The 27,103-nt window shown below is 47.3% G+C and overlaps 1 protein-coding gene across 1 annotated transcript in view; it reads right to left on the bottom strand.

The window, feature by feature from the left end:
* Jag1 (jagged canonical Notch ligand 1) overlaps positions 1–27,103 on the bottom strand; it is a 34,729-nt gene continuing 7,626 nt past the window's right edge. The window contains 25 exon segments of the mRNA XM_042055134.1: positions 1–1,617; positions 1,620–1,970; positions 2,778–2,928; positions 3,079–3,210; positions 3,413–3,646; positions 3,738–3,847; positions 4,386–4,499; positions 5,553–5,638; positions 6,092–6,119; positions 6,594–6,710; positions 6,865–6,978; positions 7,076–7,189; positions 7,686–7,799; positions 8,229–8,393; positions 9,323–9,473; positions 9,955–10,128; positions 10,424–10,470; positions 10,985–11,098; positions 11,775–11,888; positions 13,442–13,555; positions 14,358–14,477; positions 14,855–14,985; positions 18,707–18,767; positions 20,345–20,599; positions 25,518–25,569. Coding sequence (XP_041911068.1) covers positions 1,490–1,617; positions 1,620–1,970; positions 2,778–2,928; positions 3,079–3,210; positions 3,413–3,646; positions 3,738–3,847; positions 4,386–4,499; positions 5,553–5,638; positions 6,092–6,119; positions 6,594–6,710; positions 6,865–6,978; positions 7,076–7,189; positions 7,686–7,799; positions 8,229–8,393; positions 9,323–9,473; positions 9,955–10,128; positions 10,424–10,470; positions 10,985–11,098; positions 11,775–11,888; positions 13,442–13,555; positions 14,358–14,477; positions 14,855–14,985; positions 18,707–18,767; positions 20,345–20,599; positions 25,518–25,569 — 3,291 coding nt within the window. The 3' untranslated portion in view covers positions 1–1,489.

The following is a 27,103-nucleotide window of genomic DNA, read 5'->3' as shown; positions in this document are numbered from 1 at the left end:
TTACTTTTTTCAAAATTTATTGCCAGGAACAACACATCAAAGATGCATTTTTATGTTCATATAACACTAATAGGACAATACAAAGTATCTTCCCGCTCTCAACGGTGAACCAAGATTACTCTGTTTGATAAGCCTTTTTGATCTTGAACTTGGTAATAGCACTTTGATTTCCTCACTTAAGGCAGGCAGTGTACTCTATGGCAAATCTAAACAGTGATCTAACTGGACATTTTATGGTTCAAGTATTCATCTAGCTTATTAGAATACTCCCTAAATGCAGTAGACAACAACAACAACAACGAAATCAAAGCGACAAGTGGTTCAGCGTTACGTACGAATGGTGAAAAAAAATCAGAATTTACAAAGGAAGACCGGAGTGCTTCCAACGTCACACAATCTGATTATTTTTAATGGGATTCAACCGCTCACATTCTGGCTACAGTAAGTCATAGCTCAGTTTGTTCCCTTAAACTGCTCCGGAGCAGATCGACTGCCTGTCTCTTTTCAAGTCTAAAGCAGGAAAAAGAAAAAAAAAAAAAAGAAAAAGAAAAAAAAAGGACCTGTTCTAGACTAATTCTCCATCTGCCTCAGTCATCCTTACAACGCCTTAAAGTAATGCAGTAAAGGAAGGGATGGGACACCTGACGTCAGAAAAAAAAAAATTCCATTAGTACTCCCAGGTGAAGAAGCCTATCTTATCCTTGCGAGAGAAACTATTTCCAAACACCTTAATTCTGGCTTACAGGCAACATGGAATGAGAAAAGTTCACCAGAAAAAAACTCATATGCTTACAACGCTATCCAAAACCTTCAGTTCTAAACACATTACGTATAAATAAAAAGGAATGATGTTTTAAGGCTCTTGATTATTAAGTTAATAAATCAAATATACACAGTGATTAATAAAAAAAGAATTATTTACATAGCTATACAAAAATTCTACTTTTGACACATTTTTCCTCTTTAAATTCTTCATTTTTACCAGCAACTGCTGACATCAAAGGCCCCCCTCCCCCAAACAACAAAAATACAATAAAAAAAAATAAATAATAAAGTCATTTGTGATAGTTGCTGTGGTTCTGAGCTGCAAAAGGCACTTTCAAATACAGAACTACTTGTACGTCATCATAAAACCAATATACAAAAACAACTCAAGAGTCAATAAATATAAATAAAACTATGATCCTAAGGCTGCCTCACCATTAGGACCGCTGGCACAAGTGGAAGCTCCTGGCCTAGGGCTGGGCAGCTCCCGGGAGCCCCGACGTGTCGGCTGCTGGGGAATGTACACCCAGGCACACTCACTAGGTTTTGCATAGCTGTGAGCACTGCGCTCGATTGCCCAGCCAACCACAGAAACTACCGGTGCCAGTGGAAGCCAGCTTGTCGAAACTTAAATTAACACAGGGTTCTAAGTCAACAGCCTCAGACTGGAATACGACAACAGTTTAGAGAAAACTACAAGCCCCAGGGTGTCCTCAGACTCTACCTACGGTGGCAGCCCACTGTCTGCTATACGATGTATTCCATCCGGTTCAAGCTCTGGGCACTTTCCAAGTCTCTGTTGTCCTGTTTGTTTGTCCAGTTCGGGTGTTTTGTCGGTGTGCCGCTGGGGGCCTTTTCCTCTCTGTCTACCAACGTGTACACGGGCTGTTTGGCAAACCTGACTTTCTGCTGGTGTTTATCCATGTCGTCCTCCTCCACCTCGGAGTTGTGTGTCCTTATCTTTGACATTTTGGAGTTCTTGTTCTCATAATCCTTAATGGGGACTGTGTTGGCTCCGTGTTTCTCAATGGGGTTTTTGATCTGGTTCAGCTGCTCCCGCACATTGTTGGTGGTGTTGTCCTCGGAGGCAGAGTGAGTGTGGCTGCTGGGCTTCCGCCGCTTCCGAACACACCAGTAAAAGGCCGTCACCAAGCAACAGACCCAAGCCACTGTTAAGACAGAGCTCAGCAGAGGAACCAGGAAATCTGAAAGACAGGCCAAAGACCGATTAATTGAACTCTCAGCCCAGGAACAGAATACCAATGGTGGTTCTCCTGTATTCGGTCCCTAAGAGGGGCATTGTGGGGACAAGTCCCTTTTCACAACTGCTGCTACAGTTTGTCACATCGCAGCTTGGTAAGCTCTGGCTGAGAACTGGCCCCTTAAGATACTTGTCTCCAGAGGCACCAGTTAGATAGAGGAGTACTCCTATGATCTCTCCCAACTCCACAGGACAGGGATAGTTTCTGGTCCCAGGGAGTCTGGCTACTTTGGTGGCTTAGGATCAGGGTTGATTTCAGAATTAACTGAAACCCAAATGCAAGCGTGAACAACGCAAATTCCCCAGAGTCAGAAGAACGGTGGTGCTTCAGAGTATCAAAGGGTGAATTTGAATATTCTGACAGGCCATCAAGCCATCCACCCTCTCCCGGCGCTCAGGACAAGCGATGCTAGGCTAAAAATGCCAAAGCTGCCTTTGTACAGCATCAGGGCAGGTACCACTACTCTGCCCCAGGGCTGTGCAGTGGATTTAGATCACACCTCTTCTTGAGGAGCTTGCCAACAAGATAGTGCACACAGCATGCCAGTGGGCTAGAAGGGCCAGGTATACCTCTCTGCCGTCATCAGCCTAGACCAATGTAGGTTTTGTGACCTCGGGCAAGTAGATTGATCTGAGTTCTCTCAGTAGAGGGGCTTCTAAGAATCATTCCCAACTGACGGCTTTCCCGGATGGTGTGGTCACATCAACTTCACAGCCACCAGGAAAGGATGTATTCCAAATGGGCACCCACCTGTTCTGTTTTTCATAGGTCGCCTCTGAACTCTGACTTCTGCAATGGCAGCAAAAAAGGAGCTGTTTCCTTCACGTTTACTAACGAGTTCTATTATTTTATCAGTAATTTCCTTGATAGGGTTCCCATCATCCCGGATGTCTTCCGCAGACTGGAAAAAAAGTGAATTATCAGATGGTAGTCATCATTCGAAATAAGATGACAGCAGGGCTACCTAATGCTTTCAATGCAGTTGTTTGGTATTGCCTAACTTAACTCCCTTGTAATCATATCATTAGCAGTGAAATGGTCTTATACTCACAATAGCCACATGTATTTCATTGTTTGCTGACAGGGAAGGCTCACAGGCTATGTAGATCGAATATTCGGCAGAAACATTCTTTAGAATATTCAAATTCCTCAACTCACTGCAAATGTGCTCGGTGGTAAGACCCTACAATGATTAAAACAAAAACGTGAACATACATGCAAACAATGGAAGAAAAAGGATCACAGTCTCATCAACTGCTAGAGTCAAGCTTCACTTTTGTTCTAAGAGACAACTTTTGGCTACAGAGAAGTAGATGACCCCTCATTTGCCATACTACATTGGAACAAGCAGACGCGCTCCCATTCTCATTAAAGGAGTTACGTACCGGAGACATCATCTCTTTGTTGAAAGTGAAAGTGATGTTTGCACAATTATCCTGGTAATAGGAGTCAGACGTGCACTTGGTCTTCACTGGCTGGAGACTGGAGGATCGACACTCGCCCACACCAGTGCAGGGGTGCACGAAGCACTGGTCATCGAGGACCGGAATGCAGCTCTGCCCACTGGGGCATTCACTGTGCCCTTTGTGAAGCCAGCAAGGTCTAGGGCCACACCAGACCTGTGGAGAAGAAAACAGGAGCCGGTGGCTTAGCAGGAATGGCCACCTGCGATTAACGCTAAGGAAGTGCAGCAAACTTTCAGCGCCCTACCTTGGAGCAGGCGACCCGTCCGTTCAGGCACTGGCAGGTGTTACAGTCATCATCCCATTTGGCCCCGTCAAGTATCACTCTCCCCATGGTGATGCAAGATCTCCCTGAAACTGAGGGGTGGAGACACTTAAGTAGGAGTTTCCTTGGCCACAGACTGGAGCACGGTTCTGAATTATTTACCCCCTCCCTCCCTGTTAAGACAGAGTTACACCCAGGTCCTTTGCCACGTGGCGACAGCTCCTCCTACAATGTCAGGCACGTGCATTGGCCACCCCAACCGACTGCTCGCTTTTGGATATGACCTGAGAGACCCTCTAACGGAGCCTTCACAGTTGAGCTAGTCCCCGATGTGCCTGCCATCTGTTATAAAAAGAACATGCCTCAAAGACAGCTGATGATCAGCCAGCCAGAATTGGACCTGGAATCGTTACTCTGGTCACCCATCACGCTACATCCCATGAAAATAGATACTGCAAGCCACTGCGTTTTAAGGATTTAAGGAACTTTGTAACACAGTGATCTTGTGACAACAGAAATCAATAGCTACCTTCCTACTTTTCCCTTCCTCCCTATGGTAGAGTCAAATGAGGGCTGCAATGTCCACTCGACTTAGAAGATGCACAGGTAGCCAGACACTGGCACACCTACCTTCATGGCATTTGGCACCACTATGTCCCGGAGGGCAGATGCACTGGTAGCCGTTGATCTCATCCACACAGGTGGCCCCGAAGGCACAAGGTGAAGACTGGCATTCATTGATGTCTAGGAGAAATAGGTTCAAGTTTAGGCTTTAATAGAATGAGTTTTTTTCACAAACATCGACAAGCATCCAAATCCTTAAGTACAAGCTTGGTGAATCTCCAAGCTTGTTGTATGCAACAAACATATCACTAATCACTCATGAAGGCTCTATTAGCCACTGGCTCCCAAAGGCCACCACCACTGTCCTGACATCTTAAGCCAAGAACCTTGGGAGGGGCAGCATTTTCCCTTAGGTTCTCTCTCCTCTAACAGTACACTTTACAGCAAGGCTGACAATCGCTCCCTGAAAATGGGTCAGAGTGAAAAGTTTAACTCCATTAGACCATAATGTCTGTCCCAGTGATGGAGTCGGGCAGCACCCTGTAGCTAGGCGCAGAAAATGGGTAAGAGCAAGTAAGTGTAGCCCAATACAATAAAATTTCACTTACAGAAACAGGTAGGACTGATGTGGCCCCCCAGACCATCCTTTGCCTGACTTAGAAGGCAAAACAGATACAACCTATCCATCTAGTGCTGAAGTCCAGCCCATCTCAGACAGTAAGATGCAACTGCCACTATAATGTCAAAGAATTTGAGGAACAGAACAACAGAAACAAAGTATTCTGCACTTTTGTGTGCTGGGGGGGGGGGAGGTTAAAGTAGAAAAAACTCAGAATTCAGTTTTTCTTCCACTTTATGATTCTAATCCTTTCTCTGGGGCCTAGTCAAACCCACTACAGAAAAGTCTATAGAAGCCAGAAACCCAGCTGCCTGCGTGGACAATGGCTTGGCCATAGTTTCATGCTAATCACGAGGGAAGTAAACACTTTCCTCAGGGCCCCTGCATAGCTTAGCTGTCAAATTCTATGGCTGGCATGCTCCCTGAGAACAAGGAAGGCTGTGCCACCCAGAGAATGACCAGGGAGGATATCAGCCAGGGGCATTTAAATCCACGTTGGAGGAAAGAGATTAATTGGAACTATGCTCTTAATTGTCCTTCAAGATGAAAGATTTGAATGCCGAGGCGGACGGACAAGTAAAGCCATGGGAAAAATGAGATACAGTGGTACTTACTTATCCTGCAGTCTGGCCCAGCAAAACCCGGGGCACATTCACACCGATACCAGTTGTCTCCATCCACACAGGTCCCACTGTTGTAACTAAGAAATCAAAGGTAACCACCTTAGTTACCAACATCCAGGTCAACAACCCACCCATCACATAAAGCCCTGCCTGCCAGAACATCAGCTCTCACCCCAGGCCATATCTGCTGCTGACTAAGGAGCTTAAAAATACTGATGCCTGGGTACCACCCCCTGAGAATCTAATTTCCTAGGTCTCGGTTGCAGCCCAGGCACTGGGACTTTTAAAAGCTCCCCAGGTAATTCTTGTGTGTAGCCCAAGGTTGAGAATCCTTGCTCTAAATGAAGACACGACCTGGATAATTAAAGTGTGGTCCACAGAGCATCAAACCAGGGTCACCTGGGAGCTTGTTAGAACCACACAGCCCCACCACAGACCTCCTGAATCAGAACCTACATTTTCACCTCCATCCCTAGAGATTCCCATGCACCTTACAGCCAAGTACCAGCTTAAAAGGTTGCCACACTTACCAAGGGTGAGGGCTGCAGTCATTGGTATCTGCAAAGGAAAAAAAAAAGACTTAACTTTGGGGGTCTCTGTACCAACACCACCGATTTATTTCCTCAACACCCAAATGATACAATCACACTTAACACCAGTCAGATATGTTGAAAACCTATTCTAAATTGGAAGCAGGCCTGGACCATACTCGGTATCATGTGCCGTGGAACACATGTACACAGGAAGAGGCCCTGGTAGGGAAAGGGGGCAGGGGCGGGGGTGGGAATGGAAGGAGGCAGACTGCTGGTCAGACTGGAGCTAGGAACAGAGAAACCATCTGTCCCCACTTATCTCACGGGTGACTTTCTCATGGCCAGGTCAGGGCTGTATCCCATCAAAATCATTAGTAAGGACCCAGGTGACACAGAAGCAGGGATCAAACAGCAGTGGCTCTGGTTTCAATTCCAAGTCCCCATGAGTGTCGAGGATAGCCTGCAGTGGCCCAGGAAGAATTCAAGGGAGGCCACTCACTCTGAGTACAAATAGGCCCCTCCCAGCCTTCTTTGCAGACACAGGTGAAGGAGTCGCCGTTGACCACACAGGTGCCTCCATTGTGACAGGGGCTTGGCAGGCAGCTACTGTTCCTGGCTATAAGACAAAAGAAGGTTAAGGCCACCCCTGCTGAGGATCCCAGGTGGTCTGAGGGGGGCGAGAACCAGACCCATAAAAATGATCACTGAGTCCCAAGGGCCTAGTGGCAGAGAAGCACAGATGACAGCCATGCCCAAAGGCAGAAGGTTACCTATGTTGCAGGTTGTTCCTTCCCAGCCACCAGGGCACATGCACTTAAATGCATCCCCTTCATCAGAGCAGGTGCCACCATTGTTGCAAGTGGCCTCGTCACACTGGCTGTCACCTGAAGAAAGACGACCTCGGGTCATGAGGGTCTCTGCCGGAGAGCTCCCCTCCCGCAAAAGACAGACAGGAGGAAGGACCCTGGCAGCAACACTCACGTGAATGGCACGTCTTGCCTTTCCATCCATTTTTGCAGTCACAGTAGAAGTCATTGACCAGGTCTCGACACGTACCCCCATTGTGGCAGGGGTTCTGGCTGCAGTCATTTATGTCTAGAACCAAAGAGACACACAGCTGCAGGCGATTCCCAGTTCATACGTGATAACAAGGGTACCTTTCCTACGGTGAGATCCAACCCTGGCTTTCTATACTGCCTCCACGAACAAGTGGGTTGTCCTGGGACTTCGATATAATCACCCTTTTCGAGAAGTTCCCAGCCAGGAAGAACGAATACAAGTTAGGAAACAATCTTCTGGAATGCCGATGACAACGAAGGTCCAGATGGACAAAAATTACAGTCAATTCAGAGAGATTCCTTCCAGGCCCTTATTCTAACTTCCAATCTATTTCCATCATTCCCCAGCGGTTGCTCCTACCCGCTGACACCCAGCAGCCTTAATAGATGCCAAGGTGATACATGAGATGAGGTCATCACAGTCACCAGGAATGGCAGTCTCAGGAAGACCACAGCAAAGAAAGGCTTTCATCCCTCCCACCCTCATCTCTTCCCCTGGAGCCCTCTGTCCCCCAAAGCAGCAGCAGACTCACTGGTCTCACAGTAGGCGCCCTCCCAGCCGTCGCTACAGATACACTTGTAGGAGTTAACGCCATCTATGCACGTGCCGCCGTTTTCACAGGGGTTGCTCTCGCAGTCGTTAATATCTGTGAAAGGAAGTGCAAGGGAAGGTGAGGCGCCAAAGGGCACAGCATGAGGTCACCAAGCACTATCTAGTGACCTCCGCAGCAGCCTCCTGAGAATGCCCCTGGGACCACCACCACCCTTCCTAGGCAGACAAAAAAGGGAGGCCCCCTCCAGAAGTAAGAGCCTCACACATTGGCTTATTTGGTAGGCCTAGGCAAGAGACTTCTACAGGAAAGGACCACCCAAATAAGATTCCAAGACATTACAAAGTCATCTTGGGAAGCTCAAGAGGCTGTTGGTGGTTTCACCAATTTACTACTACCTCCATTCGGGGCCTAAATAAACCTTTCCTGGTCTCCTCCACCTTCGTTTCTGACTAAAGCAATTCAAACACAAGTGCTCCCCAAGCTGGGTACCCACGGGGCTCCCAATTCCCTGTGGACTCTTACTTTCATGGCAGTAGGTGCCGGTGAAGCCTTTGTTACAGTCACAGGTGAATTTGCCTCCCGACTGGCTCTTGCACTTCCCATGGGGACCACAGACGTTGGAAGAGATATACCGCACCCCTTCAGGCGTATCGTTGGAGGCCATGGCCACAGTGCAGCTGTCAATCACTGAAGACAGGCTTGGGATCAGACTCCAGCCACACTCCCACAGACAGCATTTCTAAGCAGAGAACTTAGCCCATGCCTGCCTGGTTGGAGAGGGCCACCCTTGGGCTAATGAGTTAATAAGACATCCAGAGGAGCTTGGGGAGCAAAACCCAACAATGTTCCTATGACAGGTAAAATTAGGACTTCCAGGCGGACAGAATATTTTTTAAAGTTACTTTTAATTGCACCTTAACATCTGATTTGTTAAATGTTGTCAAAGGAAGAAAGAACACCTCCATACTTTTTCCTCTTTCCTTTTTTAAATTCTTATTTACTTATTTATTTGGTTTTTCGAAGCATGGTTCCTCTGTGTAACCCTGGCTGTCCTCACACACCTGCTTCTGCCTCCTTTTAGTGCTGGGACTAAAAGCCACTGCCTGGCTTGCCTTCTGTATCGGAAGCAAAGCTAAAGTACAAACCCATACAAGTTTAAAGCCATACTGCCCAATATAGTAGAAAATAGGCCAGTGTGCTTATTTTTAATTGAAACACACACACACACACACACACACACACACACACACACACACACAGTGTCAAGCAGTCAAGCCCTAGTGACATGCTAAATGCCATGGCTACTGTAACTTCCGCTACAGAGCATCACTCACAGGGCTTCTCAGATCAATTCTTTTTGTCACAAACTCGGCCACCTCTGTGAAGTGGAATGATAAATGAATTTCACACTCTCTCCCTTGGGCTACTCATATACGTGGCTCTCCCAACTGGCAGCCTGACAGATTAGCTCCATATGTTCTCCATTCCCCTAAGTGACCAGATAAAGTCGTTCCCATCTGCAAGCCTTCCTCCTCATCATTTACCACTTAAAAAGGGGAGGTGGCGGGAGAGGCTCTAGAGATAGGTCCCGGAGAAGTGGGGGGGGGGGGAGATACCTTCACAGGGGGTTGTGCGACAGTGGTCTTTCAGGTGTGAGCAGTTCTTGCCCTCATAGTCTTCAGGGCACTTGCAGAAATAGTCACTGGCACGGTTGTAGCACTGGGCACCGTTCTGGCAAGGGTTGGGCTCGCAATAATCGATGTCCAGCTGTCAAGTGGCAGAGTAAGAAGGAAAGGATCTAAGTAAAACAAAGGTGTCACCATGGCTTCTCTAGGCGGTAGACACCTGACCCCTCCCCAACCACTTCTACGAGGAGACGCCCTGTACACAGCATACCCACAGAACCTATACACCCATAGAACCACATCCCAGGAAATCACCAAATCACAGGGCAGAGGTACAGAGCAGAAACGGGGGTATGGAATGAAACTCAAAGTCAAGCAAACAGGCCACAGCAATCAAGAAGAACCTCATTCACCAACACCCCCTTCTACCAGCATTTGTCTAAAGGAAATTCCCTAGTCGGCAGGGCACTAGTAGATGTCAGAGGCCTAAGCACTAGCGTAGGGAAGGGGTCAAGGAGGAAGGGGGAGGGGGCAAAGAGGAAGGGAAAGAGGGCAAGGGCGGGTGGCAGAGCAAAGGTTTCAATGTTAAAGCTTGGCGATCTGAAGGGTTTGCCTCGGCTCACCTGACAGAGGTTTCCAGAGAAACCAGTGGGGCACAGACACTGGAATCTGTTGATTTCATTCTGACAATGACCCCCGTTCAAGCAGGGGTTGCTAGCACACTCATCGATGTCTCTTTCACAGTGATCGCCTGCATAGCCAGGTGGACAGATACAGCGATAACCATTAACCAAGTCCTGGAAAGGAGAAGGGGGGAGAGAAACACATGCAGATGTTTCTATGTGTTCACAAACACAGAACATCGGTGGTTTTCACATGGCTGCTGCAGTTCTGGTCACACTCTGGCATGGCTACATGTTAAGCTTTGGCATGGACCGCAGTTCTGAATACAGGACTTTAAATGGCCCTCGGGAGGCTAGGGTTGTTGAGGGACTCGGCTTTTCACCTACATTTCTAATCCCATGGGGACAAGACTCTCCTAGTATCACATCAATCTTAAGGCTGTTTCCATTTAAGCAATGATCTACATACCCGACAGGAGGCGTCATTCTGACACTGGCCCAGGCAGTCATTGATATCTGAAAAAAAACAAACAAGTCATTGCGTTAAAGAGGCCCATAACATTCAACTGGGCTTACCTGAAAAGTACAGGGCTGATAAAAGTTTCAATCAGATTTCCCCGTGCTTCCGGTGAGATAAAGTTATGACACTGGGTGGGGGGCCCTCCCTAATCCTCCAGGACAAGGGAGTGAAACCTCACCTCATTGTTTCAATCACCTTATCAGAATATGCCCAATTTTAGCAGCTAACAAGCCCGATAAAAATTGTATGTTTTCTTTGCTGTGCTAGCCCGGCTACTCCCTCTCCAAAAACATTCCCTTCCCGCTATAATATAAGGTTTTCCTTCTATTCAGCCAGAGAGGACCTAAACAGTTTCTACAAAGCAGTGGGTTCTATCCCTAGCACCACAAAGCAAGAGAAAGAGAAGTTTCAGAACTGGAGCAGGGGGATGAAAAGCTAAGAGGTGCCATCCAAGTTTCACAAAACAACAACAACAACAACAACAACAACAACCCCGACCAAGCCACTCACTTATGTCACAGTTCTGACCCATCCAGCCAGGAAGGCAGTCGCAGTAGTAGCTGGCAATCAGATTCTTACAGGACCTGGCATTTACACAAGGTTTGGCCTCGCATTCATTTGCATCTGAAAAGAAGCCAGGATGAGCAGTGACAAATGGGGGATTTGTCCCCCCCCCCTTCCCGCCCCCCTCATCCCCTTAAAAAGAAGCACCATAGAGTCGGTGTGAAATACGAGACATTTTAACAAGCTGGTTAAATAAGCAATAGTAGGTGTCCTCTATCTGGAGCATCCGAGCCCTCTCCCTAGCCTTTATTCAATAAGGGACGCTAATTGATAACTCTCCTTTGGGCTGCTAACAATCAGCCCCCCGACAGAATGACAGAAAGTCACCAGGCAGCTCTCTGCAAAACCCAGCGCAGCCCAGTTCCTGGGATTTAAAGGTGGCACAAAGAATGCAGACAGCTCATTCCTCATGAGGTCATCCCTGTTTGGAACCCGGCTGCACACTCCTCGGACAGGCGATTGACATGGTTCAAGGAATTCCCAGGACTTTCCCACAGGACCTAAAAGTGCTAGGCCATTTGCGTGTAAGTTATTTCTCCCAAGGCCCATTAGACCCTGATAATAAGTTACTTAGGATGATGGAGTGCACACACGCGCGCGCGCGCGCACACACACACACACACACACACACACACACGCACGCACGCACTGCTGGCCACACTCTTATCTTTCCTCACAGCTCTAATGAACAGAGCCAACCTTGGCAGAGAATTTATGGTCACAAGAGTTTTCTTACCTAACTGACATGTCTTGCCAGTCCACTGGGGCGGGCACACACACTTGAATCCATTCACCAGATCCTGGCAGGTGCCCCCATGGGAACAGTTATTTGGAGAACAGTCATCAATGTCTGTTCAATGAGAACAAGAGAGGCCCAGCAGTTTAATATCATTTGACCCACCTGGCAATTCGATAATACAGTAGCACCCTCCAGAAGAGGAGCCCTCACCTAAGAACAGGACGCCTGCTACAATACACGGCCAAGGAGAGCCACAAGTAAGGGAGGTGACAAAAAGACCCAAGCCTTGATTTTAGCTTTAAATCCCCTACTGCCCTAGTTCAGTTAATCCGTCTCTAAGCAGTGGGATGAAGAATAGATAGCTGGAGACATTCAGAGCATCAACTCAGTGGTGACAAGGGACATTCACATCTGCTTAATCTTTACTTTTAAAAACACCTTTTCGACCAAGCTGAGAAGGCTCCCATAGAGCCCGTCCATGAAGAAGAATCAGAGCCCAGAGCCATTGTCCTTTGCTTCTCAGTCAGCCCCCGCTGTTGGCCACACTCAGAGAGACGGGAGTTGGGAGGACCTTGGTCTTAGCATAGAGTGGGGAACCCTGATGGCTCCTTGGCCTTGAGAGGGAGGGAGGGGAGGTATGGGTGGAGGGGAGGGGAGGGAAGGGGGAGAAGGAGGGGAGAGAAAGGGGAGAAGGAGGGGAGGGAGGGGGGAGGAGGAGGGAAGGAGATGGAAATTTTTAAATATAAAAAAAAATAAACCATGAGAAAAAAAAAAAAAAAAAAAAAAAAAAAAACACCTTTTCCTTCATGGCTCAGAGATGGGAAAGAGGAAGCACAGAAAAGTTACTTTCTTATACACAGAAAGCATCCCTATGATTGGCTTACAAGTTTTCCCAAAAGTCACACGCATGGAGGCTGCAAAAGCCCCCGCCAGAGATCTCATTCATTTATAATGTGTGCCACACTTGATTTACAAATTGGCTCACCAAGACTGCATGGCAACCCTCGCTAATGGGAACTGCTTGCTACTGCCCCAGTTAAAGGCGGCTCAGGGAAGGTTGAAATGACTACTGGGGTCCCAGAAGTCATGGCAAGGGCAGAGGTACCTACTACCTTCAGAACCCACATCCTTCACCACACCACATACTGCTCCCTAAGGTACCAAGGACAGTGGTTTTCAGGCTTGGCTGAACCTCAAAACTCCAGGAACTTGTTAAAGACCACAGACTGCCTAATTCTGGTATTGTCTGTGACCAGAGCTCTTCACTGAAAAACACCCCAATACTCTGGTCAAGCCTCATAGCCAAGCTGCAAGACAACTCCTTCTCTTGGATCCCTATGACCATATTCAACGGCTGGTCTCACTTCTTGTCCCGCAGGATTGGGGGAGACAAGTCCAAAACTCACATGCAAAGGAATCTGAGTCTATCCATCACAGGCACATCACTAGCCACCTTAATGGGTAGAAAGGGATTCTGGAAATTGTCCAAGTGCTATTAGACCACCTATGAAACTATGGGAGGTACCCATCCCTCTCCCACCAACGTAGACATATCACGAATGCACATATTGGACCAACCCAGGTCTCTCCCATCAACCTTCTCTCTCAACACAATAAATAACCTTCCAGAACAAACCCCATGACAAATCCTGGGGCTGACTTACTTGTGGAACACGTGGGCCCAGTCCAGCCTGGAGAACACTCACACTCAAAGCCCAGGGAGGTCTCCTTGCAGCTGCCTCTGTTGTGGCAAGGGTCCGAGAGGCAAGCGTGCTCGGCTGTGGAAAGAAGACAGCAGGTCAACAAGGGAGGAGAGCATGTGGGGCCCATATTCCTTCCCTTCCCTCCACCATCCATCTCCTGCCTTGGCGACTATTCTAAGCAGATTACACAAGCAACAAGAGCAAGTGACTAGTGTAGACACCTTCCAACGAAGCTGGTTCAAGTCACATTTTCAATATCTGCTGTAGCTGAGAGGTTCACTTAAAAAATACTGCAACCTCCATTGTCTGCACCACCTCAAAGCATTAGGGATTCAGAGACAGATCATAGGCTCACAGAAGGGCTGGATCACAGGTACTGTGATCTTTTTTACAGATGTGTTAAGTGTATGGATTTTTCTTTGGGTATCCTCAATTTATCATGTTTCTCCATGAATATACACAAAGGCCTTTATCAAAACAATGACATCTTAATGAATTGTAAATAAAATAATCTAGCTCTGTTCATCAGTTGCCTAGCCCTGTCCTGCATTTCTTCAGTGAGCCACTGGATTTAGCTACAAATAAACCCAAGATCCTTAGGCGACCATTACTGTTGACACCTCAAGCTACTACTTCGTAGCTCCAAGTTTTATTTATTTATTTATTTTTTTGGTTGAGAATTCCCTACAATATATCTTGATCATATTCATCTCTTCCCCCAAATCCTCCCAAATCCAACCCCCACTTCCCTACCCACTCAACTTTGTCCTTAAAAAAAAAAAAAAAAAGAAAAAAAAACCAAGGAAACCTATTTGATTTTCAAACAAAGTGTATAGAAAATGAAGACAAAGGGTCCCGCCCAGCATGGGTCACTTACCAATTTCACAGTTGGGTCCTGAGTAGCCCTCTGGGCAGGAACATTGGTATTTGTCAGGACCAGTGTTGCTACAAGTTCCCCGGTTGAGACAAGGCTGATGAGTCCCACAGTAATTCAGATCTGCCAAACGTCCCCAAAGTTATGAAAAAAGCAAAAACAAACAAACAAACAAACAAAAAACCTGCTAACTGATCCCAGTTCTAGGCCATGCATGTTTTAAAAATAATCAACCCACAACATTAAAGATGAATTCAAACAGTCCTAAAAAGAGCCTTTGCAAAAAGTTAAATAGGGCTAGAGGTATACCTACGCTAGAGCCCTAGCATCTGCAAGGCCCTAGGTTTAGCTCCAACAACACCAAAAATAAATAAATAAGTGAATGAATAAATAAATAAGTAGAAGTAGAAGTGGTATTAATGTCATTCTACCACATAACCTCAGTTCCCCCAACCCTTGCCAAGTCCCCAGGCCACCGCCAGGCTCCACAGAGGTCATACCTTTGTCACAGAGCTGTCCACCCCAGTTGGTCTCACAGAGGCATTGCCAGGGTTCATTGCACGTGCCGTGGACACATCCCGGGTGTGGGATGCACTTATCACAGTACAGGCCCTGCCAACCATACTGGCACCTGTAGACAGACAGCATAGCCCTCCCTTAGCCTTCTGAGCAGAGCAGCCGGGAATGTGCCCAGTTAGCGCACACAGCTGTTGCTGTTTCTGTTTTGCCAGAAAGGACAGGATGGCAGACTCACAGGGCGCTCTGGAGGAATACTTCAGAGTTGGACCAAAGTTTGTCCTCTCAGCCGCCTCTGACAAAAGGAGAGCTGTCCCGGGAGCGGCCAGCATGGGGTGCCCCCTACAAAGCCATTCTCTTTCCAGGCTCCCAGGAATGAACTAAGGGGTAAGGGCTGGCATAAATCAATCCCAGGTCCTAGTCAGGACAGACCATCCAAGGGGAAGGAGCTTCTGGCGACAACAGCCATATACCTCTGCAATGCTGCACGAGAAGCCCGACTCCACCCTCCCCACAATCTCAGTGCACAGAATTCAGTGAGAGCGGAGGGTGGCAGGGAAGCTCCTCATTGCTTTGATAGAGTCAAACAGAAAGGAAGGAGAGCAAGCAACCTCAGTACAACAACCTGGATCCCCAAACCCATTTCTGTAGGAAAGAGAGAGGATCAACAGCGCTGGGAAACAGTTCCATAGATCATGCATGACCCACTACCCCGGACAGGCATGCTGATTTATAGTTATTTCTCAGTTTAGAAAAAACGGGGGGAAGAGGTCAGTTTAGTTTATCTACTTCTAGAGGAGTTGAGTTTCCCTTGTAAGTACCTTGTTCAACAGACTCTTTTGAGGTCAGATGGAACTTTTGATGCCCAAACAAAAACACAAACATAAACCTTCACCTGGGGTGGAGAGGGCAAGGTGTCTCACACCATTCTCCCCTCAGAGTTTCCAGGCCTCTGCAACTTGAGCCTCCCTCTCAAAATCTATCTCAGACAAAGGGGCTGGGGAAAGGTAGGGACCAGCAGGCATGAACGTGGAGCAAATGTAGGCCCTGCAGAACCAGCCTAAAGCAGAGCTGAGGGAAATGCAGGATTAGCTCCAGCTCTGTAAAAAACCTCTCAGCTGTGACTCAGGGGGAAAGAAAAGAAAACCACCCCCTGGTGGTCCTCCCTCCCTTCCTGACCAGAAGGGCGGTCTTTCAGGGAGCTGGAGGCAAAGAGCAAATCCTGGTCATGGGAAAATTATAGAAATCTAGCTATTAGCTAATCACCCAGGCTGAGAAGCCACTGAACCCTTGAGAATCCTGACTACTTCCTAACTTCTCAAGACAGCCACCCACACCCAAACACGGACAGCCACTAGAATGTGGGGCTTAACGTTAATCAGACACAGGATACTGGTGTCTGTAAACAAGAGCAAATGACAAGTGACTATTTTAAAAAGCTGACCTAAAAACAGGGCACGTCATTCGGTAGGAACAATTTTCTTCCGAAGCAGATACCCAAGTTAGTGGGCGATAGAGGGTAGGGAGCCGTTCAGTAGTCGGCTCAGTAGTCTTAGCTTAGAAGATACAATGGAACTAATGGAGCCACGGCAATACTGTCTTCCCTCAATGTCCCAAGAGGAAGGATGGTTACATTTCTTCAGTTTGCCTAATAAAACCAATCAGGACAGCTGAGGACCCAACCTAACCCCCTAATTAATAAAGGTTCAATGCCCAAGCACACAAAAAAAGCAACCACAGGAGGCCATGGATGACTTCAAATGAAAACAAACAAAAATCCTGACCCTAACAGAGACATCTACCAAGTTATCCCAGGGTAATGATAGATGATTAGCATTCTCATGAGAAAGAAAGACTTTCCTGAGATGGTGATTCATAATTAAGTTTGATATTTTTGGCAGGCTGGCACTAAACCCAGCCTGTACACTCAGGAAGGGGCAACCTGAATCTATAACAAAACCGATGAAGTTTTTTTTCCCTGTGGGTGAGTCAGGGAAAAAAAAAAAAGCAAGCCCATGTAATACATAACCCAAAAGACAACTTGCAGGTAACTTGCCATGCAACTATTTCTGGAGCAGGACCCAACCTGAACTTCCTTAGCTGGAAGGTTCTGTTTTGATATTCGTTCAGGGCAGAGAGAAGGAACTGGGCTGGGAGACTATGCAAATGGCATGTGGGAAAGTTGCACCTTAAGTAAATAAGGGCACTGGTGCATGTCTGGGCAGGGAGTGGGAGGTGAGACTTCGAAAGAGAAAGGGCTCAATTCTGGAAACAAAGCCTGTTGTTCTGGCTGGGAGGGACCGCCCCTGCCCAGCAGTGTGTTTATTCTGATGACAGAGGCACACATCTCAGCCGGCTGATACCCATCTGAGCAGGGAGCAGGCTCCAGGGCCCTGGCATAACTGGCGCTCGAGCTTTCTCCACAACAGCCTTCATTAGCAGAGCCCCTGCAGGTGGGTTTCTGCTCGGGTCTCTGGCAGAGACTGCCAGGGGACGTCATAGTCAGCTGCGACCATGCACACCTGCAGTGGGCGAATCCTGTCCAAGCACCCTGCAAATCCACTTACTCCGGGACAACCTGTTCTTCGTTTACTTCCAGCTGCCTTGAGTCTCTCTTCAGCCTCAAGTTAGCCCTCCCGTGGCTCAGGAAGAGAACACGGGGTGCAGCTCAGAGTCATCAAGGTCAAGCCTACAGGTGACCAGTTAAAGGAGCGGCCCTAGTGCTTACTCAGGGAGAAAATCACTCAGTAAGGTTGTCAAAGGCACACTCCTAGGCCCACCTAAGGGCTAGGGAGCCAGTGGTACTTGGGTAGGGAAGAGAAACTATTGCCTGCATTTCTAATAGTTCCTTGTTAATTCTCTAGTTTGGGGGTAACACAACCCACTGGGGTCCAGCACAGACCCTCAAAACTCAAGAACTACTTTTCAGTAAGAACACCAGGTACCTCATGTGCCTAAAGGCTGTTTAAAATCTGTCTTTGACTCAAGTCAGAGCGGCTTCCAGAGCAAAAGTGACAGGACTGAAGGGGTCCACTCAGTGTCTCATCGAGTTTGCTAATTCTTAAAGGCTCTGGGAGAATAAAGTGTGAGGCCAGTCAAAATGCCACAGACACCAAAGGTATTTCCTGAAACAAGGCTTTTCCAAATTGGCATAATGTACATTTCAAAAAGCCCCCAAAACCGGGCATCGGAAGGGGAAACAGGCAGGCTAGGTTTCCGTTCGGCTTCAGCATTGTCCCCGACCATAAAGAACAGACTTCAAAGGGCAGCAGCAGAGTCGACATTCATCAGACTCAACTGAGCAGATTCCAGCACAGCCATTAACCTCTCAGCACCAGCCCAGCTCCCGCCTGCAAAGGGGCCAGGAGATTGTACTAATCCCATTCTAAAGAATGCTGGACTTTCGCCTATTGATGGGAAAAGTGGGGGAGGGTGACAGCGGAAAAGCCAGGGTGGAGGAGGAGACACAAGGACACAAAGCTCCATCCCAGTCCAGGCCATCAGCACTTAAGGAAGATTATGAACATGAATATGTCTTATCAATTTACAGAACAGTTAATACATGAAGATGCCAGCTATGCCCGCTAAGTTTTTGTTGGTTTGGGTTTTTTGGTTTTTTTTTTTTTTTTTGGACCAAAGAAGTACATTCCACCAAACAGCTGGCATGATTTAATAAGCTTTGGATGTGCCTGTTTTGCTTTTTTTCCTCCCCAACTTATTCATTCTCCAAAGAAAAAGAGGCACATTCACAATGAAGTCAGTCTCTGTGTAGCATCAAAGAGGAGAAACAAGAAAAAAGAAAAGGAGAAATTACTGGAGATCCATTGGTCATTTACCTGCAGTCACCTGGGAGCTTGCAGGAACCATGCTTGGGACTGCAGCCCTGTCTGCATATAGCTGCAAAAAACAAACAAACAAACAAACAAAAACAGAAAGCTTTATTAGCATACAACACTGCCTATGCCTTTCAGGCCACTGTCATGAGAATGGCCTAGTATATAAAACTGAGGGTCCACATAACAAATCCAGGTTCAAACTTCAAGGCCATGTTAGCAGATCTTCAAAATACAATGAAAATACATAAGGGAAATCGCTTAGGTCTATTCCTAGAGCCTTGTCTGGCCCAGATCCCCTCACAAGAGACAGAATAAAGACATCCTGCCTCCCTACCCCAACTCTGTCCCATCCCTGTATCTTCAGGTGAGCCTCCCACTAAATGCCTGGTTTCAACAATCCCACGGGGCTAAAGACGAAGGCAGGCTAATCTTGTGGCCAAGTTGCCTCATAAAGCAATTCTATACTTCTCATGGGAAAGAAAGAAATCAAGCAGACACTTAGGGAAGCAGACACTTAGGGAAACACACACACACACACAGAAAAACATTAGAGAACTTAAGTAATTGTTATCTAACTTTAAAATATAATTATTTCAAATATATTGAGAAATTCCTTCTGTCATCAATTCCAGAAGTGCCATCTCTTAAAAGACAAAAAACTATTGTCATACCAGCTACCGAAGAAAGGAATACTGCCCAAGAGACCATCTGCCCTCATGTGCCCCCTTCCTCACAGTTCAAAGATAAACAAAGGAGTTTATTTAATTATTGTGCAAATCAGGAAGGTACATTATATGTCCATGAGGGGATAGCATATGACCTGGGATCCCCAACTCTATTGCTATGAATTAGAATTACTGAATTCTAGTAGTATAAGGGACAAAAGACAGTAAGGGACTGTCAAAAAGCTTAGGCTCCTTTGGATGGGTTCAGTCATAAGGAATATGAAAGTACAAGGTAAACACCTCCTCCCCTCTTAATGTCACAACCTCAAAGATGTCCGTGAAACTTGCTGCAGTGACATGTGAGCTCAGGGCAGTCATCCCCCATGGCATTGCCAGCTCAGTCATCACTGGCCTGGCCTGTTCCTGTTTGGCATCAGGCTCCGCAGAAATACAGTCCGAGGAGGAGATGTGGTAATAGGAGAAAGGAATGGGGAGGCAGATGAGGCTGAAGGAGGAGTTGAGCAAGGCTATGGTCTCAGCTGGGGTCTGACTTCAGCGAGATCCCAGGGGAAGCTCTGGAGTGTGAATCTTATACCACAGCGTTAAGGCAAAGGGGCTGGCCTTTGGAACACGCCCCTCCCCGTGTCAGTCACTCTGTAACTGTTTGCTGCAGGAATGGGGCAGAAGAGTGGCTCCTGCTTGGCCAAGGACAACTCCCTGGAGAAGGAGCAGCTGCGAGCTGTTAGCAGCCAACACTCACAGCAGATGGGGGATGGGGACACCAGCTGGTAGAGGGGATCTGGACAGGGCACCAAGAGAATCTTCTACATACAGCATCTTCATGGTTTGGTCCACGATAACAGCAATATCCCACCCTTCCACCTTGACAGCTTGCTGTAAGGGTGGGAACCTGGCACCAAAAGCGACAAGCCAACCAACATTCGCCAACCCACCCAGCTGCATGCACACATACCTTTGTTACACTCAGGACCCATCCAGCCTTCCATGCAGGTTTTGTTGCCATTCTGGTCACAGGCATAGTGTCCAAAGAAATCATCTCTAGGCCGACAGAACTTATTGCAGCCAAAGCCATAATAGTGGTCATCACAGGTCACTCGAATCTGATACTCAAAGTGGGCAATCCCCGTGTTTTGTTTCAGTGTCTGCCATTGCCGGCTGGGGTTAATCATGCCTGAGTGAGAGGCCTTTTCAATTATGCTATCAGGTTCTAGAGGCAAAAAAGAAAAAAAACAAAAAAGAGGACACTCATTAGCATTCACATTAGCATCTTCTGCTCTGACCATTTTGGCTACTTTTAGACTAGAAACAAACACACACAGTACAAAAAATATGCCAATTCATCCCTTAAACTCGTTGCCAGGTGCTTCATCTTATTTTCTTGCCTGGAAATACCATTCAATCCATGCACCTCATCCCTGATCCTGAGGCACTCAAGTCACCAATGTTGGCCTCTTGCTATTCGCAGCTGTAATAAGCATGTTGAATGGGACTGTGAGGCCAACAACAAGAGCTATCCTAAGAACGTTAGGGCAGATTTGGAGGAAGCAGCAAGAACTATCCTAAGGACATTCGTGCAGATTTGGAGGAAGCACACAAACAATACACTCCATCCACGGATAATTCCCCAACTCCCTGCCAGCAAAGCCTTGTGGGTCTGTCTTCCAAGAGCACCCAGGGTGGCACCAGCAGCAGCACCACAGTCTGACTCCTGCCCAGTAGATATAACACTGTTTAAACTGGCCTTTAGTGACAGTGACCATTTTACTTGTTCCTTTGCTCTGGGTCCTTTGCCAACTTCCTAACATATTGCTGGCCACACTACTTTGCAAAAAACTCCTAAATGTTACAGAAGGCTACCCCTTGGGAAATTTTACTTTTAAAGAAATGTTACTGTTCCAGATAAGTTTAGTGACCTGTATTTTCATTTGACTTTCAAGTTTTCTTGGAAAAGCTCTATTTTCTTCGCTGAAAGTCAAGGGGTGAATTGCAATACACGAAAAACAAACACAAACATTACTGAACTCGTTTAAGCTGGCATTCCATTGGCAGCACCAAAAACCCTTCACTTTTCTCAGAAGCCTAAGCCGGCAGCTGCGAGAGTAACTCCACCTGCAGACGGGTAGTTTGCGGCACCATGGTAGTTGTGTCTGTTCTCACTCCGGTTCCTTAAATACACCTGCTAGGCAAAGTCATGTCTAGAGTCCAAGCAGGTCTCGGAAGCAGTAAGACCTGGCCTCTACACTGAGGTCGCCTGCAATCTAGTCTAAGAGAAGAGACAGGTACTAAAATAGCGCCAAACCCCAGGAGCAAGGAGTGCAGAGGGATGTGAGCAGACAACAAGGCTTGCAGTCAGCACTCAGCCTAGTGCTGTGTTTGTTTTCTTAAACCTGCCAGTCATCACCTTGTCAAAGGCAAGGCCACCTTGGAGAGGCAACGTCGGCCCTCCTTGCAGCGTCTCTGTGATTCTTGCACACCCACACTACTGCTTTTCTAGGCCTTGGGCCTGTGCTCCTTGACAAAAGCTAGACAAGCCCTACAGGTGACCAGGGGAAGAACTCCTGGGTGGCTCCATCTACAACCAACACAGCCCCGGCCAGTCTGGACTGCAGTGTGGGCAGGAAAGGCCTTGAACAAGCCCATGTACCTTCAGGCTTACATCCAGCAACACACAGAACCACATGCAGGTAACACTGTGCTGGAGTTTTTGCAAACATACACAGAGCAAAGAATGACAAAATGCCTCTCCACTAACTGCCTGTTTGCTTTGCAGATTCAGTTAAGAAATGTAGTGGGCTGTTGCTGCGTGGTTATAAGAGCTTAAGGAAGGAACCGTTAAACACAGTAGCCACGTCACAAAGGTATCTTAGCTTCTCTCAGGCTGATACCAACGATCATTCAAGACCACAGGTCAAGACCATCCCGAGGGTGCTGAATGGTGCAGAACTCTAGTTCAGCGTACTTTCTACCTGCTTCCAGGAAATGCTGTGAAGATGGTAACTTCAGAATCCTCGGGGAGCCAACAAAGCTATGGAAACAACTTGACCCACTGAGGCAAGAGGCTCCAGCATATGTGACATGCTCCATGCTGTCTAGGTTATGGAGCCCGAGTTTACTGCGTGATGACTCTACACTGCCACCTGACTCAGCTCTCCCATCAGCTTAGGCCACTAAGTACCAGGGCCAGCTCACCTGGGGCAGTTCCAGCCTTAGGACTGGAAAGGAATGTGAGCACACATCCCAGTAGGTTTCAATGGCATAAAGGTGCATCATGAAAAAACACACAGCCTTGTACACCAAGAGGAAAGGAGGGGGGAACACAAAGAATACAACTTGAGGAGCAGTCAGAAAACCTAGACAGTAGCCTTAGCTGAGAAGGCTAAGCTATATGGAAAATCTGGTCTCAAGGATAGCTGGTTATGTTTACCTACCCATCAATCAAATTATCAATACCATATCCTGAAATCTTTTACTCAGGTGGAAAAAGAGAAACTTGGATCTTTATATGCTATAGTCCTGATCCACATTAGAAATGACTGGAAGTCAGCCTTGGAACTTCAGAAGCACCTGAGCTTAATCTGGTCTAGACTCTGTTCATGAAGGTTCACTGCACAGCTGATGTGAAAAGGAAATCTGTCCCCAAGTTCAGGGAGCTGCCTAGAAGTTTCGTCCATAGCCAGGATGTTTGCACCTCGATGAGCTACCGAAGGTCAGCCCGCACCATTGGGTTCCTTGGCATCCTCTAGTGCTTTAGAAGGGCACAGGGTAAAGAAAATAAGGAGTCGAACATCCTGGGAAGAGCAAATAGTACACATCAAGGCCCTGGGACAAGAAAGAAATGTGATACACTCTAGAATAAAAATCGATAAAGAATGCCTACGATACAGACACAGTAGACAGGGTATGTTAAGACAAGCCATGAGGAAAAGAAAGAAAAGGCCCAAAAAGATCTGACCCAAGGGCTAAGGGAAGCTATTAAGCAGTTCGCTTTTACTATTAGGATGGCCATCACACGTAATGGAAAAAAAAAAAAAAAAAATAAAGATGGAGCAGGAATGGAGCCAATGAGGACAGGCCCTGTGGCAGTCATGCTAGCTCGGATGCTAACAGGCAGTACCATGGACCAGACCTACAGCAGCAGACATGTCAGCAGGCGCTTGGATTCATAGGGAGGGCAAAAGGACAAGATGGTTCAGAAGTTGGAGGCTGTGAGGATGGGGACAATAAAAGAGTACACGGGGGCCTTCCAGACATATGGCTTATGGCACTGGTTCTCCAAATCCTGGTGCTTATCACCCAGAAAGGGCTCCGTTAAAGGGGGAGTGCTCTCAGGACAGACCCCCAGTTTGGCTTTGACCACTGAATTTGTGATACCTGGAAAATATGGACAAAAGATAAAGAGGGAGAATAGGAACCCAGAAAAGCCACCTGCAAACTTAACTGCAATGGGTACCTGTGAGGATGTCACCCACTCTTCCTAGAAAGTGAGATCTGAGAGCACTTTGTTCTGACCGCAGCCAGAGATGAGTTAGCCTAGGAAGAGATGAGATGTCCAGGAATCCCAAGGTTGGGGGGATTTCCATTGCCGAGAAACATGGACAACTATGGGGGGCTGTGGATGTGCTGCAGGTCCCTGAAAGCACAGCTCTGGAGTGTGATACAGATGCTGGGGTAGGAATCCTCTTCTGGGTCCTTATCGGACATCCTGACCTGGTGAAGGATGGATAACAATCCATCCATTGGATTACTTAAACTGCTAGTAGAATACCCGTCCTGCACCAGTGCATAGAAGATCCACTTCTATCTCCCTATGCATTGCATTGTACATAAGGCAGAATGACAGAAAAGTCTACACAGAGAGCTCAGTGTTTGTGGGAGGGGAGAACAGACAGGTATCCATGACCTTAGCTGACATCAATCATAAGCAAGACTGGCCAAGAGCCCTAACACCATTCTCAAAGGATAAATGTGCTTCACTATGAGACAGCTCAGATCCTGGTCTTCTACAAGCTGCTTTCTAGGAAGGGCTAGTGTCTAAATAGCTGGATGGCAAAGCAAGCAGACATCCCAAGTGACAGGCAGCCTGCCTCACACCAGGGCTGGGCAAGGATTCCATGACCCTAAGCGGCTTAGGCATCCAGCTCTGCTGAACTGCCCACTGAATTTAAATGCATCCATAACTATACCCATGCTATAAAGGAACTGACTGCCTTCAGCTATAGTAGAACAGCACAGTCATGTTGACAAGCGAGAAAAGATGGTATTGGCAGTGGAAAATATAAGAAACGGACGGGAGGCCAGAGAAGCAAGAGGAAAAAGACATTCTGGGAGCAGAGGGCAAAGGTAAACATGGGCTTCTTCCTGAATAGAACAAAAACTTTGAGAGGTTTCCCAGTGAGAACCCAAGCTCTGGCCATCAAAAAGGGACCATCTACTTTGGCGTGAGGGAAGACATGTTAAGTCACAGTGGACCACCGTCACCAGAGCACACCTTCACTGCTTCACCCCTACCCCGCCGCCACCCCCACATACCCCTCTGTAGGCCTGAAAAGCAACCTGCCTAGAAAACAGAGCCATCTTTCAGAAGGGACAGGGCAGGTCACGACTTCAGGGGCTCTGAAATTCTGCTTCAATGGGAGGTTTGTGGCGAGCAGTGTGGGAAACTCAGGCTGGCTGGAGGCTCACCTGCCCACCCAGTGAAATTTAAGGTTGGTCTTTAGAGACCAGCACCTCCCTCCACGGCTTTATCTTTCTGATGAGAGATTAAATGCTCACTTCAAGTTTAAATGGACTCTTAAGAAGCCACCACTTTGATCCTTTAGCAGTCTACAAGGTTTTAAAGTTGTAAAACCATTAAGATCCCCATCCAGAGATAATCTAGGTCCTTTTTTTTTTTTTTTTTTTTTTTTTTTTTTTCAAGGCCTGAGTAAACCGGGAATCTATTCTGGCTACTTAATATTTGAGATGAAAGTCTTAGGGAGTGAAGGTAGGGACTCCACAGACAGGTTCAGCCCGGTTGGGGGTGGGGCAGGTGGGAGAGGGGCACTGGGGGCTTGTCCTCTGGCAAATCTGCCCAGCACTGCACTTCACCAGCATTTCGGGGGGCAATTCCCTGAGGAGATACTTACGAACAGTGTCGTTACTGGAATCCCATGCCTCCACCAGCAAAGTGTAGGACCTCTGCAAGACAGATAAGCAAAGTTTAGTGAGTCAGATAGAATGGGTCAACCCTATGATGCTGCAGTCTCGGGGCCTCCCTGTGTGTTCTGCCGACCCAAAATAGAAAGTCAAAGAGGCAGCGGGATATCTGAAGCCAGACCAACCTCTACTTTTTCTCTTCAGCTCTCATCCCAGGCTGACACCTCCTTCCATCCAGCAGGGCACACTGGGGCTCAGACCAAGCAAGCCAGCAGCCCAGAGTCCTGATCAGAAAATAGTACCTCCCTATATGGGAACACATAACACATAGGTTTCCCAAAACTTTTCAGTCCCTAGTTCTAGTGCATGAGAAAAAAAAAAAAAAAAACCCACACAAAGAATTTCTCCCAAGCCAACCTACTCAGGTGTTTGCACTGAGAAGAGAGCTGCTAGGGTTACGCTTTGGGCCCTGGTGGGGGCAGTCCCCAGGGAGGCCCCCTTTTCCTTTTCAGAACCCCTTTGAAAGCCCTGTCTGTGTGAGACCATCCCAGCTCCCACAAGTATCAGGTGACTCTCGGAAGAAGGAGGGGTAGGGCTCAAAGACTTAAGACAAAGGCAGCAACCTAGCATGGGTGGTGGGGTGGGCTGCGGCAGTCGGTGGGAGAAAGTACAAAGGAGAAGCCACCGCACACCCATGGGTTATATTTATTGATGAACCTATCTGTCAATAAGATCTAACATTCCTAGAATAATCAGTTGGGTAACTAAACAAATTCCCTGGATCCTGGCAAGATGCCAGCTATTCTGCTGCAGCCCTCATTCTTTTCTGAGCTTGTCTCTGAATTCTGCCCTCTTCCCCAAGATCCAAGTCATGAGCAAATTTCCACTTTTCCTCTTCCCTCACAATAGGCACTGAGGTGAAGCTTGCTAAGCCTATCTGGGGGCTAGAGAAACACAGTTGAGTAAAGGAACGGAACAGGTTGCTGGAGCCTTGCTCTGCCACCACCAGGAACCCAGGCATGCTTATGTTGCTCCGATAACCGCAACACCACCAGAAACACTGCTGCCAGGGGAAGAGATGGCACCGATAGGGTGAAGGCATGGGAGAAAAGCAGGAGGTTTCATTCATAAATCAAGGCCAGCTTATTACTCTGTCAGTGACACAGCAGGTCCGCTCTGACAACAAAAATATCTTGCGATAGACCCTGCTTTGGAATCCAGCCGAAATATGTTTCATACTTACAGCAGGATTCCATTTCGTTCACTGATAACTGTGGGAAAATGCTCACAAAGCAAGCAAAACCGGGCAAGCTGGGGCACATACCCAGCCCTTTCTGGTTAGTGGCTGTAGGTCCAAATACATTGTTATTGTCGTTAATATTTTATTAGTGAAAGTTACACCTTATTTACAGCCTCTTTAAGCTTCCGAGGACTTCCTACAAATTATAGGACTCTTCCCAAAGAGGAGCAAGAAATTATATTTCTCTACTGATTCATGGTGAGAGCCAAGTCGAAATGAGGCCAGATGTGTGGCTGATTCTGTATAATTAAGCCCTTCATTTGTTGGTCACGTTGA

The sequence above is a fragment of the Arvicola amphibius genome, chromosome 5 (genome assembly GCF_903992535.2).
Source record: "Arvicola amphibius chromosome 5, mArvAmp1.2, whole genome shotgun sequence".
Lineage (NCBI taxonomy): Eukaryota > Metazoa > Chordata > Mammalia > Rodentia > Cricetidae > Arvicola > Arvicola amphibius.
Note: the sequence above shows the minus strand (reverse complement) of the source record. Positions and strands in the feature narration are given on the sequence as shown.